At 52.5% G+C, this 18,439-nt stretch overlaps 5 protein-coding genes across 5 annotated transcripts; 2 read left to right on the top strand and 3 right to left on the bottom strand.

Annotated features, from left to right (window-relative positions):
* Positions 1–39: 39 nt before the first annotated feature.
* Positions 40–2,416, bottom strand: LAESUDRAFT_649780 (cytochrome P450; the record flags this gene model as incomplete). The annotated part of the gene is made up of 10 exons (XM_040904197.1): positions 40–217; positions 284–512; positions 850–1,024; positions 1,266–1,379; positions 1,440–1,566; positions 1,627–1,723; positions 1,777–1,860; positions 1,915–2,077; positions 2,130–2,258; positions 2,306–2,416. 10 exons carry the CDS (start codon positions 2,414–2,416, stop codon positions 40–42), a joined length of 1,407 nt encoding a protein of 468 aa, XP_040766017.1.
* Positions 2,417–6,190: 3,774 nt separating this feature from the next.
* Positions 6,191–6,608, top strand: LAESUDRAFT_757954 (uncharacterized protein; the record flags this gene model as incomplete). The annotated part of the gene is made up of 2 exons (XM_040912383.1): positions 6,191–6,371; positions 6,436–6,608. The coding sequence occupies 2 exons, from the start codon at positions 6,191–6,193 to the stop codon at positions 6,606–6,608; spliced, it is 354 nt and encodes a 117-aa protein (XP_040766016.1).
* A 2,202-nt stretch (positions 6,609–8,810) lies between these two features.
* On the top strand, positions 8,811–9,752 carry LAESUDRAFT_749104 (uncharacterized protein). Its single transcript, XM_040911544.1, has 5 exons — positions 8,811–8,931; positions 8,996–9,106; positions 9,180–9,314; positions 9,339–9,421; positions 9,443–9,752. The coding sequence occupies exons 3-5, from the start codon at positions 9,198–9,200 to the stop codon at positions 9,639–9,641; spliced, it is 399 nt and encodes a 132-aa protein (XP_040766015.1). The 5' UTR covers positions 8,811–8,931; positions 8,996–9,106; positions 9,180–9,197; the 3' UTR covers positions 9,642–9,752.
* A 1,069-nt stretch (positions 9,753–10,821) lies between these two features.
* LAESUDRAFT_757952 (cytochrome P450) lies at positions 10,822–12,978 on the bottom strand (the record flags this gene model as incomplete). The annotated part of the gene is made up of 11 exons (XM_040912382.1): positions 10,822–10,993; positions 11,059–11,308; positions 11,369–11,543; positions 11,600–11,713; positions 11,792–11,918; positions 11,997–12,093; positions 12,151–12,234; positions 12,294–12,456; positions 12,513–12,673; positions 12,700–12,829; positions 12,889–12,978. 11 exons carry the CDS (start codon positions 12,976–12,978, stop codon positions 10,822–10,824), a joined length of 1,563 nt encoding a protein of 520 aa, XP_040766014.1.
* A 398-nt stretch (positions 12,979–13,376) lies between these two features.
* LAESUDRAFT_83983 (uncharacterized protein) lies at positions 13,377–15,717 on the bottom strand. The gene is made up of 21 exons (XM_040914841.1): positions 15,518–15,717; positions 15,403–15,444; positions 15,269–15,347; positions 15,203–15,216; positions 15,116–15,152; positions 15,005–15,066; positions 14,945–14,954; positions 14,872–14,889; positions 14,791–14,816; positions 14,713–14,738; positions 14,616–14,659; positions 14,544–14,568; positions 14,480–14,491; positions 14,403–14,418; positions 14,296–14,338; positions 14,151–14,245; positions 14,032–14,103; positions 13,937–13,964; positions 13,810–13,864; positions 13,731–13,755; positions 13,377–13,665 (listed from the first exon to the last, which is right to left on the bottom strand). Exons 2-21 carry the CDS (start codon positions 15,417–15,419, stop codon positions 13,566–13,568), a joined length of 804 nt encoding a protein of 267 aa, XP_040766013.1. The 5' UTR covers positions 15,420–15,444; positions 15,518–15,717; the 3' UTR covers positions 13,377–13,565.
* Positions 15,718–18,439: the final 2,722 nt, after the last annotated feature.

The following is an 18,439-nucleotide window of genomic DNA, read 5'->3' as shown; positions in this document are numbered from 1 at the left end:
GCATATCCCTCAAGTCCATATGTCCACATCCAAGAACCTTCATGCCTGCCGTTTCCTGAACATCACCTCCACCTTCCTGTTCGGCACGAGCGACGCGACGATCCAGCTCGACAGCTCCTCTGGCCTCACGTTCTCGTCTTCCATCTTTATATCGTACATATACACCATGTGCGCAAGCATCGCCTTGAGCGCGTTCGCCGCGAAGAACCGCCCCGGACTACAAGCGCACACATACATGCTTCAGCAACTCGCCCAGCAGCCTGAGCGGTACACGTGCACTCACCACGCGAACTTGCCGTGTCCAAACGTCAGGTAGTTATCGGCGGTGCTTATCAGGTGCTGCTTGCCTCCATCGACGTCCACAAACCTCCACGGCTTGAATTCGAGCGAGTCCTCGTAGTTCTCCTCGTCGAGGTGGATCGGGCGCGCCGACGCCGCGACGTACGTCCCTGCAGGGATCACCGTCCCGTTCGAGAACGTGAAGTCTTGCACAGCTTTTCGGTTGATCGACCCTGCCGGCGAAGGACGGTTTAGTGTCAGATGTCTCCATATCGGGACGTGCCTCCCTGGCGCGTTCCTGTGAAACGCCGACGACAGGGACGTGTCGAAGGCGGAGCCGTCCCTGCAAGCCCAATACAAATCGCCAGGGAAGCAGCGAGACGGGCGGATGAAAGACAGATGGCGATAACGCCGTGATTGACGATGTCGGCGCATGCATGGAAGCCCCGCCCAATCTCCACGCCGGCGAAGCACGCCCGGCAATCCAATCTCGCCGCACAGAAGCGAAGCCACCTCCCCACTGTACCAACCACGCAAAGAAAACGGAGAAGTACAAGGAGAGAGACTCACAAGCTCCCAGCCCGGTGACACGGTGCACCTCTTTGAGGAAGCTGTCCGCGCGCCGCATCTTTCCCATCGCGGCTTTTGTCCATCCTTCCTCTGCGACGATCGCGTCGACTTCTTCACGCAGCGGGGCGATGTATTGCGGATGCGTCGCCAGGTAGAACAGCGCCTGTGTGAACGTCTGTGTACGTGGCAGTGGCAGGTGAGATGTGATGTGATGTGGTGTGATGCAGTACGAAGTGCGTAGGCGAAAAGGAAGGCGAGCGGACGAGAAGAGAAGCGAGCGGGCAGGCGGGCGAGAAGCGGAATTCGAGAAGCCGTCGTGTCGGAGACGAACGAAATGAGATGGAGACGGAGATGAAGCGTTAATATCAGTCGTCATCGCTACGAATGGGAACACAGCAGGACGCAACGCAACGCACCGTCGACGTCGTGTGTAGCGCAGCAAAGTTGACCGAGAGGACGCGCAGCACTATCGGGCGCACCGCGCGCTCCTCGCCCTCTGCCGCGTCTATCAGCCACTGCAACATGTCGTTCTGCTCCCCAGGCATCCTCATCAGCCGAGGAGTTGCTGAAGGAAGGATCAGGGTGCGCACCGGCTTGTCCGCCCACTCTTTTCCGTGTTGCTCGATCATGCGGAAGCGCTCGAGGATGAGCGGTTCGAGGTGATTCACGCCGCGCTGGATGGCAGCGGGCACGTTCGTCATGAACTTTGCTACCAATCTGTCCACCTCCGTCAGTAGGCAGGATGCGAGTGGTCGGGGACGCTTATACTCCACTCACGGTTTCAGCGCGCGGGGAAAGACCTTGATGATAAGGGCGGCGAGGATGACATCGTACGTGAACGTCTTGTTCAGATCGCAAAAGTCCTGGTTCCGACCTGCATACAGCCATGAGTCTCCGCAATCCACACCAGGGAGCCGAAGAACGTACACAGTGGCAGCCCGACAAATGCCCTGTTCGCCTCCCTGCAGATGATCTGTATCACTGCGTCTTTTGCGCGGACCTTGATCCACTCTGCACGTTTGCGTGTCAGCCGGAAATCCCACAGCTTTGATCGAACTCACGCACCGTCGCCCTTGATCGGCACCTCGTCATTGAACGCCGAGACGACCTCGTCCATGATCTCCGGGAACACGCGGCCGATGTTGCGTGTGAGCTGCGACTGGATGAGCGGGATGTGGTACGGGTTGTGATGGACGTTCGGCCCAAGCGTGTACTCGATCTGCACCGACTACCACGCCACGTTAATCAATCTGCCAACCAACGCAGTGGCGGAGACCTACGCTGTTCGCAGCCTCGGCGAAAGAGAGCACGCTCTCTGGCGCGCGGCACACCTCCTCGATCTCACGCGGGCTGGTGACGACGACGCGCCAGAACGCGAGCTCGGGGTACTTGAAGATGCCGCCTTTGTACTGCGCTCGCAGTCAGCGCAGCTCATCGCATGCAGGCTCGTACGCACCTTGTCGTAGCCTTCCTGGATCATTTCCGAGGCGTGCTTGAACGCGCGGAAGGAGCCGTACCATGAGAGGATGGGGAGCGACGAGCCGCCGACGGCGGGGATGTACGGCATCTGCAGGGCTCATGAGTACGAGAGGGGCAGCGCAAGGGCCCACGCACGCTCTGCCGCCATGACTTGTACAGCGCGGCGAGGACGTACAGCGCGGCGACGCCGAACAAGATACTGGGGACCACGTCGGCGGACATGATTGGTGAAGAGTCGGAGGAAGGGTTACGGGGAGACACTCTGTGCCTGGTATACGTTGCTATATAAGCTACATGTCCCGATCAGATGCCGGTGTCTGGGCATTGGAGCTTTTGTTCATTATTTTTTCTGATCCTCGTCGGAGCCGGGGGGGAGAAGGAGCCGCGTTGTCAACGCACATCACACATGTAGGCGTGGGCGCTCCATCGACCAGTCAACGCATAGAGCAAGTCTGGGTCGTATTCGGAGGAGGCGGAGGCGTCAGTTTGGGGGAGACTCTCACGGGACGACGGACATACGTTGTTCTTGAGCAGAGGAAGGGCAATTCATTCGCTTTCTGCAGAGGACCCGAGTGCGGCTAATCGGTCGTGTCGACGTTGAGAGCCAACAGTTGCGCGGGTCACTGATCATGAATCTGCATGATTAGAGACGGGGAAGCTACTTTGGGAGAGCAGAGTGACGGTGAGAGCGGACGGCGGCTGCATCCAATCCAGAACGGCGCAGTAAATTTGACCCGCGAGGGCAAGGATCAGACAGCCGGCGTGTGTGATTTCCATTGAGGACAGCGGGTACGACAAGTCCGCGGTCGTACGATTGCTGGGACCTGACCAGGAACCATACACCGGCCTCAAACGCCAGGGCAACCTGAGCGCCGACAGCACCACCGTATGTCGCGGACCGCCCAGAACATGGCATATCCCGGCGAGTATTCTGCGATAGGTCCTCGCCGGGGCTGCGTAAGAGCTGCGGGATGATAAGGCGGAGCAACGTCGGCCATGTACACCCATTTATACATTCGCCAAGGTTAGCCTCAACTGAAAGGCACGGACGAGCTGGCGGTGTCTATCATGTTCCTTTCAGACCGGAGTCCTGCGCCCAAACCCTGCACGGCTTTCCAGGCACAGGGATCGTCGCAGTCGACGAAAGGCAGCAGGACACTGAGCCATCCACCCGTGCGAACCTCGTGCCACCACAACACCTGCCAATTTGGGCCAACTCGCTTTTCGATCTGCGAGTTGTCCCGAGTCCGCCACTGCATGTTCGTCCTCCTCTCTTAGTTCTGAACATCTGGATGGCCTGGGACTGGTCGATACGGTGCTCCTCTCGATCCACACTATATCTCGCTAAACTTGTCATCGGGCGCTCACAAGTCATGGCTGCGTCTAACGATCAGAATTGCCGGAACATTGTTCGGTTCAACGACTATTCAAAACTATCTTTCGATTTCAATGGCTCTCGAGTCTCACGACATTCGGCGATGTCATCTGGTCTCACGGATGATATCGACTGATCATGGAAGAGTGGTCCGAAACCATGGATCGCATGCTATGCTGTCTCCTTCCCTGCAGTCAACAACAACTTGACGCATACATGTCTGCATTGTTCCTGACGAGCCATGGTCCACGTCAGGAGAATCTCTCTGTAGCAATCACGCACGTTCACTGCTTCGATAGTCGATCTCCAAGGTCCTGCGTGTGCTTCGTAACCACAGCGGCAACAGTAGGTCCCGAAGCAGCATCCGAACCCAACAACGTCCTCGATGAGAACATCTCGTAGCCCGATGCTCGATCGTCTCTTCACAACTTCCTTCGAAGCACATTGATAGCATGGCCGCACGTCACTGTACCACATCAAGGCGGTAATTTGTTGGTCTGCAACAACATACATCCCTGCCTCGCGCGCTCCCTCGTGCCCCATTCTCCAGCCGATCTCGCAGCGCATCCGACTCAAAACACGTCAACTTCCTGTCAAGCGACTCTCTGAAAGGACTGCACGCGACAGGCATGTCAGCGAGGCATCAAGCCATTCGGGACGAAATTCGGCGTCGATTATCCAATCATCCTCGCTCAAGTTCGACATTGATCAACTCAACAGAGAAAGGATCAAGCTCCACTCGAGCGAGAAGACTTCCTGCTGACTAGACTACCGATGCTCACTCGGAAACTTCTCCGACTCTCGCGCGCTTCGCTTTCTGAGTCATCTCCTCCAGGCGACCGATTGGGGCACTATGCGTCGAGCGTTCTCGTGCATCCCATGTTGTATCGACTGATCGGATAGTGCGTCGCATTCTCTCACATACCGACAGTCGCCCAACTCGACTTCGAATGCTTTCGCTGGCGGTATATTAACTGGAAGTGGCCGAACTTCGGCCTCACTTGTATCATGCATGCGTCTTTGGTATAAAAGTTGCAAAGATCGGGCTGTCAACTTTTCCTTTGCGTCGAGGTATCGAGAACATCTACGTTGCGCGTGCGGCGGTGTGTCGCATGGAGGAAGAGGTGATATGAAGGAGGAGGACGGGCCTTGCGTACGAAAGTCGAATGACTCTGTGCGGAGGAAGAACGTAGACGTCTCGGACGCGCCCGAAGCGAGTATCGGCGGTTTCTAATCAGCAGTCTTGGTCATAATTGAGCTAAGTTTAACTGATGGGCGCCGCCTGCCATGTATATGACAGATCAACTTTATTCTTGCTCGTCTTCATGCGGAAACGCGCTGTGTTGCTCGGCTCGGAAGGCGCTTTGTGGCAGAACGTGTTATCGTGTCTGGGCGCGCAGTGCTTTGAGATGTGCCGACCGCCGAGAGCAGTTGTATTGCGGACCAGCAGGGTCGACCCACGCAAGACGTCATTCGCTTTGCGGTACGTTGCGCGCGACATCTGTTTTACATGCACGAACCGTTATGCAGCAGGTGTTTCAGAGGAACGTGCTGCAGGTCAACGCAACTCGCGTGTGAATGCCCCTCGTTCAACGTTGCCGGCGAACATGTATCATCACGTACCGCGTCGTTTCGCGCATCGATCACTGGGCTGAGCGCCGCATCTTCGAGGGTGGATCCGCCAGACCAAGCTAATGCTGACGGTTCTCACTGGAAGGCATCCAGAGACTCGCCCCCTATCCGAAGTATCCGAAGTCGCTGTCTCGCGTGCATCAAACGTCCATCTTCATCAGTAATGCTATAGGTTACGAAAGTTGCGCAGATATTCATGTGCACCTCATCTGGTGTTCTCCACTATCCAATCAACAACGAGAAAACATTCCAAAGACAAACAACGTGCTGCATGACAAGACAGCAAGGCTGGACACCTACGGTCAGACTACGCCTGCCTCTCCAGAACAATACCCCCGCCGTCGCATTCGACGTGAGCGCGTTCGTTGAGGCATATGGACATCTGCGTTGCTCATACCGAATCGTGGTCTCACGTGAATAGTGGATTCGTCCCTTACACTGTGCACCAAACGCCTGATTGCTCGGACGGCAGACCCAAACTATTGAACGTAGTATGGATTCCGTTACTCTCATCTATGCTTCTATCGCATTTGCGATTCTCTACCTTCTGGTCTCTGCTGCACGCCAATCTCGAGTGCGTATGCTTCTCAAGCCATATGAACATATACAGCGGTATCTAACGTCAAGGTCAACTTACGATGCGGTCCAACTGTTGGAGGCCCCTCTCTGCCGCTATTGTCCTACTTCGGTGCCTTGATCTTCCTCTTCCATGCAGCGGACATTTATCAAGAAGGTTACACGAGGGTAGGTTACTAGTTCCCTGCCCAATGCAGAGTCTGATATGAGGATGTCCGATTGTTTCAGTACAAGGACGGTGTTTTCAAACACGCAGAGTTTCGTGGATGGTACGTCATCATGACTGGATCAACGTTGATCGACGAACTAAGCAAGGCTCCACATGACGAAGTATCCGTCGAAGAAGCAATTATTGATGTAAGCGGTTCTCTCAATCCGTGCACAGCCAGTCGCACTGTATATGACATGCATTTCAACACTCTCGCGGTCGACTACACTTCGCCCACGGATGCCATGCATGGTGAGCACTCATTGTTGCGTTATGAAAAGCGATGGTATGGGCCTCACTCGATCGTATAGTCCAGGTCGATTCTTTGCTGTGAACGAACTTACGGCACTCCTCGCTCATCTCGTGATGACGTATGACGTGAGGCTGGAGAAAGAGGGCGAGGGTGAGTTGCCATCCTCGATGTGGTTCGGTCAGTCATTGGCGCCAAACATGCAGGCGGAGGTCATGTTCCGCAAACGACGGTCATGAAACTAGACTTCGATCTGTTCATGGTTGCATCTGCACTTGAAGATTTGATCATGACGCTGGGGTGTAATCTCACTGAAGGAGAGATCAGAAGGCAGCGGGTAGACTACTTCAACAAAATGATAGCTCGTCCTCAGAGGCCTTGCGAAAAGTGATGGCGGACTTTCTGTTCTCGAACACGGTCATTGTTGTCGCTGCTGGCGCAAACGTCGCGGCGCCGATGTGTGCGATCCACCATGATGATGACTGTTGGAAGGAAAGTGCGCGCGGCGCTCAGGCACGCTCTTGTCGCAAGCGGTCAGAAGTGGCCCGGTCGGATGATCTTAACGACGTGCCCCTAGCAATGGGCCGTACGATAGGATCTGAGGGCAGCACTGGTCAACGAATAATGGACTTTGCGATGTACATACCTCGCTAGTTTGACTCCATCCAAATGTGCTCTAACGACACGTCCCTGGACATTGGATTCGTCTTCGCTTTGTCGCGCTGTGCTTAGAGCGGAAAATTCGACAATGTCGTCTATCGGAATGCAAATGATTTCAGTACATCGCGCGTTTACGACATCGGCGCGAGATTCGATGGAGTGATGGACGATCTGGCCCAAACGACGCAGCCATATGTCCTATTTAGACATGGAAAGGCGCACTTCGTTAGTCGTAATGAACCCCTTTTTATAGCATTATAACTTGTGCCTTCACCCAGGGGAAATCTTCTGCTCTGAACGGACTCGAAGCGGTGCTCGCACATATTATTGTGACGTACGATGTCAAGACCAAAAGGGAGGGTATGGACCTGTCTGGGACTTGCTGTCAAATTTGCTTGCACCAAATGCAGGTGCAGATGTGCTTATGCAAGCTACTGCCGTGGTCATACAGTCAACGTGAAGTAGGCTGCTCTGCACACATGCATAATTTACGAACCCTGTTCAATGCCGACGAGACCGTCATGGGATCTTTTGTGTACCTGCACAATTTAAGCTGTGGACTTCTAAATGAGAGTGTTGAGAAGTAATGAAACTCGACACAGATATGCTCAGGTTGCGGCACGTTGGCCGTTTTGGAACGTGTGGATCGCGAGACAGTGCAGTGCCACAGACGCGTCGAGGTCACGTGGGCGCGAAAGGCGGCTCTGGATATGGCAGTCTTCTTGGTTGGATCCTCATCGTCCACTCGCACTCAGGCACAGGCTGTGGAGGCCACGTCACCGTCGCACTAACCCCACTGCAGATCGCCATGTGCGCAAGCTGTGGAGCTCCCTGGACAGGTCCCGATGGCCGGTCGCGTCCGTCATTCACCGTCGACCCCCGCAAAGGCGTGTCACGCTCTGCCACGCAGCGCCCATCGTCACAATCTCTCTCACGCCGTACCCCTTCTGTGACGCATGTGCAACGGACGAGGTAGCGCAGAATTGTTCAGTCACGACAAGTGCTCGGTATTGCTCTGCAAAATGGGCGAGATTGGACGAGTGCGACCCGGCGGACTTGACAAGAGACGAGTTGGTCTCGCAGTGGCAGCCTAGGGCGGAAGAGGGTATGACTGAGCCAGTCGAGCGTTTTATCTGTTACAAAGTAAGAGGTGTTTCTTATCGGCCGGGTGCTCATCACTCGGGCAGATCTCCTCAACCTGTACTTACCCTATGCTCTGACGTCATATTAGCATCTTCAAGATTCAGATCTTCATATGCAAGACTGTAAGTACGCTGAATATTGATTATTCTGACTCATCTTGCTTACATTCGCGATTTGGGCGCCTGCTGTGGCACTTGTATCTATCTGAGAGGCATCGGAGTGCCATCTCGGTTCGCTCGAACGTTGTTGCTCATCGATGGTCATCGCCAGGGATTGCGGGCCATGGAGTCAAGGGCTTTACTGCCACGAAGTGTTACAGAACGGAGTATTAAACTGCAAATGTTCCGAGATCCCCGAGCATTTGGAAATGACAGACCCGGGTGCTCTGATAGTGGCGTTCGAACGGGCGTCATTTAGTCCATCGTGGATTGCGGTTGAGCATACTTATATGCATCGTTAAAGTATGCCGTCTTTGCACCGCTAGCGCATCGCTAAATAAGCTAGTCTTGACGCCCGTATGCAATTAGCCCGGCACGTTTTGCGCCTTCGTCGCACGCTTCTTCGCCACACGCTCTAGTGTCAACGCTCGCACGATAAAACAAACCAGCTTGACGCCGTACATCTTCCCATCTATCACCCGCACTTCGCCCTGCTCAGTGCTTACCACCCATGGCAGACTTGGGCGCGCTCGTCTGTGCAGTTCTGGGGCTGCCGGTTCTGTATGCTGTCTTGTTATTCCTAAGAAATGGGAAAGGATCCGTACGTATACTTCATTGTCATGATGTTACATGGCAGTCGGTTGTCGCTCATCGATCACGAGCAGCTCGCCGGGGTGCCGACGGTGGGAGGCCCGTCATGGCCGCTCCTCTCATACCTCGGCGCGTTCAACTACCTAGCACACGCCCCGGACGTCATGTCCGAGGGATAAAGAAAGGCACGAACTTCCCCTTCACCCCACCCCCTCTGCTCAGTACTCACTAGCACTGTTCGACGGTCTCGATGCACAGTACAAGGACAATGTTGGGATGTACAAGTTTGCCGAGTTCCGCCGCTGGACGATCACGCTCTGCGACCCCGTGCTCATTGAGGAGGTTCGCCGCAGGCCCGAGGCTCAGCTTTCCCAGATGGAGTCCAATCGCGAGGTGAGTGAATCGTCTGCAGCACAGTGTTCAGTGCCGACGAGACCGTCATGGGATCATTTTGTGTACCCGCAAATTGTAAAAGGAGAGCTAAATGAGAGTGCTGATAAGTATTAAAACACGACACTCAGGTTGCGGCACGATGGCCGTTTTGGAACATGTGGATCGCGAGAGAGTGCAGTGCTACAGACGCGTCGGGGTCACGTGGGCGCGAAAGAGGGCACTGGAGAAAGAGGGCGAGTTGCCATCCTCGATGTGACTTGGTCAATCGTTGGTGCCAAACATGAAGCTTTGAAGGCAGAGGTCATGTTCCGCAAACGACAGTCGTGAATCTGGACTTCGATCTGTTCATGGTTGCATCTGCACTTAAAGATTTGATCATGACCCTGGGACCATAACAGTCTTTGTGACGCAATGGTCTAGCCTTCGACTGGCTAGATCTCTTTCGTGCTGCTGACAACTGAGAACCAGCTTTCACATCCCGAGCATATGGGGCCGTGAGTGAACGCCCATATCAGATTGTGTGAGAGATCAATACGAGTGTTTCACCGCTAGTGACGATGTTTGGCCGCTATAAGACCATTGTCACTGCAACCATGGTACTGTTATTTTGTCCCCACTTTTCCATACGGCGTCTTACTGATTGTTCTTTTAGACAGCCATAGCGGTATTAGCACGCGGTGTGATCTAGCCTCTTCCTCTCTAATGTCACTAATTCTGAACATGCGGGCCGGCGGCTATGCAGGGCGGGGTTCGGTACGTCAAATGATGGCATGGCTCATTCACCAACTAAATATTTTTACTCTCTTAGGACTGGTCTATGATATGTCAGTGTCCCCACGCCGCGCATGAAGCAGATCGTTCTCATCGCTCGTAACAGATACTCAATGGGCGAGCTCGAAATGGCGAACTGGACACAGACCAAGGAACGTCTCTACGGTGGTGTCATAATCAATTTTCATGAGCGAATAGTTATGCCTAGCATCTCGATTCGCCAGGACTGGTGTCAAACCGTACGTCTTCTTATATGGTTCAATACGTGCTCAGGATGTAACTCCGATTTTAGCACCGAGAGTATGCGATCGAAACTGATGCTTTATGCGGCCAATCGAGTATCATACCCTTGTATATCTTTATTGTGATATTTCTATAGCCTCGACTGATACGTTCAATCCCAGCGTGCAACAGCTACTGCAACTTGCTCTGATGAGCTCATACATGGAGCGTTGGATACTCCAGAACTAACATCGAGCACTCACCCAATACATCAATCCCAACAACGTCGATGTTTTCCTCTGGTTCTCCTGTAGCACGCGTGAGGCACACATAGCTCCCGTCGGACGATGCTGACATAACACAGTCATCAATGGAATAGGCCACGAAAGTCGCCTAGCTACTCATATGCACCTCATCTGGCGTTATCCACTATCCGATCAACAACGAGAAATCATCCTAAAGACAAGCACCGTACTTCCTCGCAAGAAAACAAGGCTCGACATCTACCAGCAGATTACGCCCGCCTCTTCCGGAACAGCACCGCCGCCGTCGCATTCGGCGTAAGCGCGGTCGCGAACCATTTTGTCGGCGGGACTACGCCCTCGTCCTCCATCCTGACATCATACGTCATCAAGACATGCGCCAGCATCGTCTTGAGCTCGCTCACGGCGAGGAACCTCCCGGGACTGGGTTCACAAAAAAGCAACGATCAATCCCAAACTCTATCAAGGACATTCGAAGTGAAACTCACCACGCCTGCTTGCCATGCCCGAAGAGCATGTACTGCGCCGACGTCGTGACCAAGTGGTCGGACGATCCCTCACTCTCATCCTCCGTCGACGACGCGTCATAAAAACGCCAAGGCTTGAAGTCGTCCGGGTCCTCGTATATGGCCTCATCATGATGGATGGCGGTCGTCGGCACAGCAAGATAATTCCCGGCAGGCACGACAATCCCATTCGAGAACCGAAAGTCCTCCATGACCTTTCTGTTCATCGCCCCTGCGACGAGTTCACTTAACTCACAAAGGCACATGTTAGGATAAACGGACAGGGACATACTCGAGCCGACGCCCGTGAGCCGCAACACCTCTTTCAAAAAACTCTCCAGCCTGCGCATCTTGCGGATCGACTCCTTGGTCCACCCACCCTGCTGCAAGGTCGATTCGACCTCCGCGCGCAGGGGTGCAACGTACTGCGGGTGCGCCGCGAGGTAGAACAATGCATGTGTCATACACTGCGCTCAGATCAACATCAGTCCTCCCAAATACATACAAATTCAGCACAGCGCACCATCGTGGACGTATGTATCGCCCCAGTATTCGACGCAAGAATGCGCAGCGTGAGCGCGCGCACCGTTCGCTCTTCGCCTTGTGCTGTATCGATGCACCACTGGAGCATGTCGTTCTGCGATCCACGTACCAGCACCAGCCCAGCAACCCATCAACGATCACGCCCAAGAGGCTGTCGACTGCACCGACGTACCGGCTTGTCTGTCCATTCGTCGCCGAGCACCAGCTCTTTGTGGAAGCGTTCCGTGATGACGGGCTCGAGGTGACGGATGCCCCGGTTCACGCTCGCGGGGACCTTTGTCAGGTACTTGGCTGCCAGTCTGCAGGCGCAGGCGCGTTAGCACGTCCAACGTGAACCCGCCTTCGAGGCATGCCAAAGCAATCGAGGGTGCGCTCACGGTTTTAGGAACTCTGGGAAGAGCGATATGATCGCCCCGCCGGTGAATGTGTCAATCGTGAACGTTTTGTTGAGGTCGCAAAAGTCCGAATTTCGACCTGTACATGGTCAGACTTTGCAGTGAACTTACAAAGGAAGAAATTCCAGTGACATACAGGATGGCAGACCGACGACGACGCGGTTGATCGTCCTGCAGACAATCTCAAGCATGGTGTCCATGGCCGGCACCTTCGTCCACTCTACAGCGAATGCACCGGTCAGAGAACAAATTCACATTTGCAAGCGGAATTTTCCACACCTTCACCATCCAGACGGATCGCGTCGCCGAATGCAGCAACAACCTCGTCATGCAGCTCAGGAAACAAGCGGGTCAGGTTCCGCGTGAGATTTGAGCGAATAAGGCCGACATGGTACGGGTTCTCGTGGACGTTCGAACCCAGGGTGTAGTCGACTTGCAGGAACTGCAGAGCATCAAATCAGGTACAGTGCACGTGCCGGTGCAGATAAAATGACTCACCTCGCGATTGGACTGCATCTGGGAGAGCTGAGCCTCGGGCATGCGGCGAACCTCCTCGATGATCGCGGGGTCGCAGAGCATGACCGTCCAATGGCGAAACTCGGCAAACTTGTACATCCCGCCATTGTTCTTGTACTGTGCATCGGGGCCGTCAAATAGTGCTAGTGAGTACTGAGCAGACAGGGACGAGAAGCAAGAGTCGGTGCCTTTTTGTATCCCTCGGACATGATGTCCGGGGCGTGAGCTAGGTAGTTGAACGCGCCGATGTATGAGAGGAGCGGCCACGATGGGCCTCCCACCGTCGGCACGCCTGCAAGCTGCTCGTGATCGATGAGCGACGACTGTCCTGTAACTTGATGACGAATTATACAAGTACCGCTCCTTTCCCACCTCTCAGGAGTAACAAGACAACATACAGAACCGGCAATCCCAGAACTGCATAGACTAGCGCGCCCGAGTCTGTCATGGTGTGAGCAGAGCGAAGCGAGGATGATAGATGGGAAGACGTACGGGTTCGTTTTATCTGTTGTGCGCGTGCGAGCTTTGAAAAGCGTGTGGCGGAGACGCATTCCAAACACCAGAATTCCAAATAACAGAATATTATCTTATTTGGCTATCAGTGAACGCGTGGCTGGTCGCTTACGTAGTAAATAGAGGCGGTGCACCATCATGTTGGGGGGTCCGCTCGTGGGAGCTTTGCACGTCGATTAGTAGCACTCGGAGTCGGAAGATGCTCAGAGATGCGCCCATGATCACCATCTGCTGCACCGCCCGCGGGCGCTGCCAGCACCGAGCCACTCTGTATGCACCACTAACCTGTATACGAGCTGAACATATCTGCACGCTTCCTAATCATGATGGTGATTCCGGATCGCTCTTGCCCGCGCGGAACAGTAGGTTTGACAGCATAAACAGTTCTTTGAAAGGCTATACATGAGGTACTACCCGGAAATGCATCGAACATGGATTGACTATCATTGTCAGCAATTTGAGGTCCACATTGTGACGTGAGATTGAGCAGACTACGCTCGTAGCTAACGTGAGCTCAATTCTTCAAGATGTCGGTTCTTCCGTACGAATGGTCGCCAAAGGGATCGAATAGTGGTCCTGACAATCGGCACCAACTTCTCTGACGTGCTGGCGGGCGTTCAACCTATAAATCGATGGTGAGCACCTCTCGGGCTCCATCGCGATAGCAGCTGCACCCGAAGTACATACACGGCAAGCAGTGTGTTTGCGTACACTTGACATGATAATCAGCCCTCCGACACGCCATCAGAGAGTAGCTAAAGCTCACATGTGCTTGAAGGGAAGTAGAATACGTCTGTTAGTTCTGAGCCTGTTTCGGTGTACTGTTATGAGGGAAGTGTTTAAAATCAACATGGAATGCACATAGTGCCTTTGAAAAGTGGTCGGTGACATACTGTAGCAATTTGGAGGACTTGAACGATGCTTGATGAAAAGAAAACGTGATCATGAGCTGATCAGTGGTATAACAGAAACATCCTAGTATACCCACCAAAGGAGTATCCCTCGATGAAGAGTATAACCTATAAGCCTTGAAAGAATTCCTGTTGTCGTGGAGTTCACCCTGAAACATGTTACTGAAGTGAACTGATCACGGCTGTTGTTACTCACCGTGATGATCGGGCGGTATAGAGTATGCAGAACAAGGATGTCGTAATGTAGACATCACTTGCCAGCGCAAAGAAGGATTGTACTCTCCCAGGAACCTAGGAGTGGTCAATCGTTCTGCATGAAGGTTTGCGACACTTTCACGTACGTTGACGTGCACAAAAACACTCTGATCTGTGGGGTTTGAATACCTAACCAAGGCGATTCGAACAGGAATGAGCCCTGCGTATAGATGTCGAGCCTTTGTATGCTTACACTTCATAGATCACGCCTACAAATGTCGTTCTGCAGCTCGGTTCTATGAATTTAACAATAATGTATTGAATACGAACCAATACTCCCAGCTTTGAACGATAGTCAGTCTAGGCAAGATACCATTGATTGGGTGGAACTCACCTAAGGAGGCGACTACTAATATGAACTAAGGACACCTGTTAGTTCGGAACGTATGATCAACGTCGTACTTACACCACATATTACAACAGGTATGCGTAGACGATGTGTAGGGAGCACTATCAAAAGAGTGTAAGAAACAAGATCAAATCACTGTGTTGATTGTACGCACGACGCAGGAATGTTCGTAAGTAGAAGCTTCAATCTCTTTTCAGCTAAGTGTTCTGCAGTTGTATGTTGCTCAACGAACCATTGCACCGTGAAAATGGTCGCTGTCTGGGGTGCTAGTCAGTGAACAGTTTACATAGACACGTTCTGGAAGCACACAGACCGCAAGTGCATGCTCCACCTGATAGTGATACTGTAAGTGTCGGAAGTACATCAAAATTAAAATGGTCACGCACTCCGTAAGCCCTAGATGATGGCTCAAGATGCAGAGATCGCAATCAACAAAGGAAACGCACCTGTCGATCTTTGACAATGACTCGATATTGGCATGGTTCTGAACATAAGTGTACCAAAGCAGCTAGCATAAAGCATCAGAGTCTTCCATCAAGACAAAATCTGTCACAGACCTGCCCCATTATGCCTTTTCTGGCTGTGTCAAGCAACCTACACACACGGTAGTATCTCAGTGTGTCGTGATGTGTTCAACGACATACCATATGAATGCCACCTGTGGCTCACTTATCATCAGCCAATTAAAGTCAGATCAATTTAATACAGACCAGGGCTTTCAAGCCGATTCTGTCCCCAGTATAGCGGTGAAAGTAGAAACATGTCTGGGCTAACGTGGCTCCATAAAGTCTGCGATAAGTCGCTTAGAGTCGATGCACATAATCTGGGCAATAAGGAAACGCACATGAACGAGAAGAACATGCCAATGAAATAGCATCCTAAGGTGCTGTTTAGGGGCAATTTAGTGGGCAGCATGTGTCAAAATGGAAGGATGAATATGGAATGAACGACAGACCTGCCTTATCTACTCCTGCTCAGCTGAGTTGTTGCTTAATTGATGGCGCCTGATGACGGGGCTAATGATGCTCAACTGATACACGAGACTGTATGCGGGAGACATCACTTAATTTCAATGTTTCATCTGTGTCAGTGCGACTTCGTCTGATAATCATCAGGGAGCGCATCGATTGTATGGAAGACACACTGCTTCTTGATGGAGAATGATATGGCATGCTGAGAACCTTCTGCTCAGTGAACTCCGATGAACCCAAATATTTCTGGACTGGTTAGAAGTGACAACATCATCTCGTCACACACCAGGAATACCCGCAAAGTCGCGCAACGAGGTCGGGCGGGCAAACAATGCCATAAGCGGCCTGTCGAAGTTGCTGTGAGACTGGTGAATATCATGATGTCGGACGAATCAAGACATCATGCAGCCTTGAGAAGTGCATCAGAGTCAAAGATCTGCTTTTAGCAGCTCTTGTTGAACACGCCGGAAAAAATGTATAGATTTGAAACAAGAAGCATTCTTGTAAAGATGGCATGGTACAGTATACCGATCCTTTCGACCAAATAGAGGTGCACAGGTCCAGCGTACTGGAAAGAAAAAAAGCGAGTTGATCCAATCACGGAAGCACCTTTAAGTCAGAGAACCCAATGAGCGGCAGGAGGTCCTGTGTCCTGAAACCAGGTTCATCGGCGACAGGCAGAGAGAGTTCCGAGTCGACGCAAAGGTCAGACAACCAGCGCATATCGTCTCTCGGATCAAGTCTGTCATGAAACGCAAGAGCGTCTGGAAGTGTTGGAGTGCGGCCGCTCTAGGGAGATGGGGAGAATGGGGAGCCCGGTTTGACAGCACGGACACGTGATCAGCGCGTAGGTACAGAGTGACGCGTCATGGTAGTAGTACCTCAGTCGAGTACGTCCACGTACGGCGCGACTGAGGTAAGTCATGGACACTGCTTCTCTTCGCATAGACAAGGACTTACGGTACTGTACTAGGCTACGCTCGTTACATTCACAGGTACAGTACAATCAATACAGAGTCGAGTACATCCACGTACGGCGCGACTGAGGCCACGCTCATTACATTCACAGGTTATGAGCCCCGATTAAAGCACGCATATAGCCGTACAAAAACAACTGACTCATCACAGGTTATGCTTAGGATGAACTTGTCGCTCACCTGTTATCGCTGCTTACTGTTACGGTTTCAGCGCTTCATGGTCACGTGACAGTTTACATTGCACGTGACACTTACTATTTATGGTTCATAGGTCTTGTGGACATATGCTAGGGTTAGCAGTTTTCGTTTTCACGATTTACTCACTCAGGCCATGCAAACTAGACCTTCGTGTTTCAGGTTTCTATTTCACCTGTACTAACATTAGCTCGCCAATTACTTGGCTCGCAGCGGTTAGTATTTGTCTCGGTCTATTTCATTTACTTATGAATAGCTGTAGGAGACCCCTTGTACTAGTACCCCAGACTATAGGTCTGCGACTATATAAAGGGGCGGAGCAGCAGCTGGAAGACAACCTCTTCCACCTGTGACTCTGAACGTTCTCAGTTCTAGAATCCTCGTGCAATCGTACTCGCTCTCAAGAGGTAGTAAGCTCGTACGCTTGCTAGAGTCAGAACAGTGAACCCAGTAACCTGCGGGTGAACGGCAGTAACTGTAGCGGCCAAGGCCTAGCAAGGGTAGAGTGAGGACCTCACTGCTACATCGTCTACTAGGCTTGACCACACTATAAACCCTGCTAATAGTCTGCCTGACTATTGGAGACGTTAGGTATATTTGGTATCTAAGTCTCTGTCCACGTTGTGGACTAGTACGTGTGAGAAAGCACACGTGGTTCTGAACGTTCTAGCAGGGAACGCTTCATAACATTTGGAAGAGGTTTTTCTATAGGTCAACCTATTTAGGTTTAGAACCACTTATAAGAAGTGGGGTCTACTTGGACGCTACAGGGAAACTATTCCGTCAAGTCCTCAAACAGGGGTATCCAATTCTAGGGAAACTCGGTGCACGTTGCGGCCTCTGCACCACTTGGAAAAACAGGGAGAACCACTCTGAAGTATCCGTTGCGGCGGTACTTCGCCCGAGGAGGGAAAAACAGGGAGAACCACTCTGAAGTAGCCGTTGCGGCGGTACTTCACCAGACAGGAGATTCTCGGAGAAGCGGAACCTGGGTACTTGTTGCGGCAAGGTACCTGCTGAAGGCAGTGTCGACTTGAGCCCCACACTCATCGGAGGAGCTGGGTATACAGAAGACGCCGGTTAAGGGCCACCGAAAGAAGGCACCCACACCTTGCCGAGGCTGGTTTTCAATCGAGAAAATGCAGATAGGAAGGACGATTGGTTATAGGACACCAAGCAGAGGAAATCAAAAGCCAGAACGACCAAGCGCTCAAACGGGAGTAGGCAGGAGTTCGACGTGACTAGCTGGGCACGTTAAAAAGCGAGCACAGGATATCCGAGGTCAGAAAAGAGACTAGGACTCCGACTGGTTGACGTTACCAGGCAAAAGACGTACGCAATTGGTTAAGGGCCACCAAAGATCAAAAGGCAGGAGTGCGGAGTTTTTGTTACAGGAACGAACTCAAGCACTAGCGATTACCCGTGTGGTAGTCCAGAAGAGAAGCCCTCATCTGAGGCACACGTTGAAGACGTGCTAAAGCCCTTCCCAGGGAAGGCAATCCAGGAATCTTAGGACAAGACAAGATTCAAAACGACTACTTTCCGAGAACACGACCCGGTATCTGAGGAAGACTCCCCAGAAACACGACCAGGGACTTCTGACGAAGAAGTACCACCATTTACGCTTAGTGACGCCACCACAGAGGAATTAACAGACCTCTACGACAAAAAGTCGACAGAAGCGGTTCAACTTCGACTTCAATTCAGGCTAGGACGAGCCTACGAACCAACAGATCGC

The sequence above is a fragment of the Laetiporus sulphureus genome (assembly GCF_001632365.1).
Source record: "Laetiporus sulphureus 93-53 unplaced genomic scaffold LAESUscaffold_12, whole genome shotgun sequence".
NCBI classification, from domain to species: domain Eukaryota; kingdom Fungi; phylum Basidiomycota; class Agaricomycetes; order Polyporales; family Laetiporaceae; genus Laetiporus; species Laetiporus sulphureus.
Note: the sequence above shows the minus strand (reverse complement) of the source record. Positions and strands in the feature narration are given on the sequence as shown.

Excerpts from the sequence above, each read along its gene's own strand:
- LAESUDRAFT_749104 (XM_040911544.1), top strand. The coding sequence starts at position 9,198 with ATGTACAAGTTTGCCGAGTTCCGCCGCTGGACGATCACGCTCTGCGAC. Across the intron at positions 9,315-9,338 it reads AGATGGAGTCCAATCGCGAG|TGTTCAGTGCCGACGAGACC; the intron begins GTGAGTGAATCG and ends TCTGCAGCACAG.
- LAESUDRAFT_83983 (XM_040914841.1), bottom strand. Across the intron at positions 15,067-15,115 it reads GAAAAGGCATAATGGGGCAG|CTGCTTTGGTACACTTATGT; the intron begins GTCTGTGACAGA and ends GCTTTATGCTAG. Across the intron at positions 14,104-14,150 it reads TATACCGCCCGATCATCACG|GGTGAACTCCACGACAACAG; the intron begins GTGAGTAACAAC and ends AACATGTTTCAG.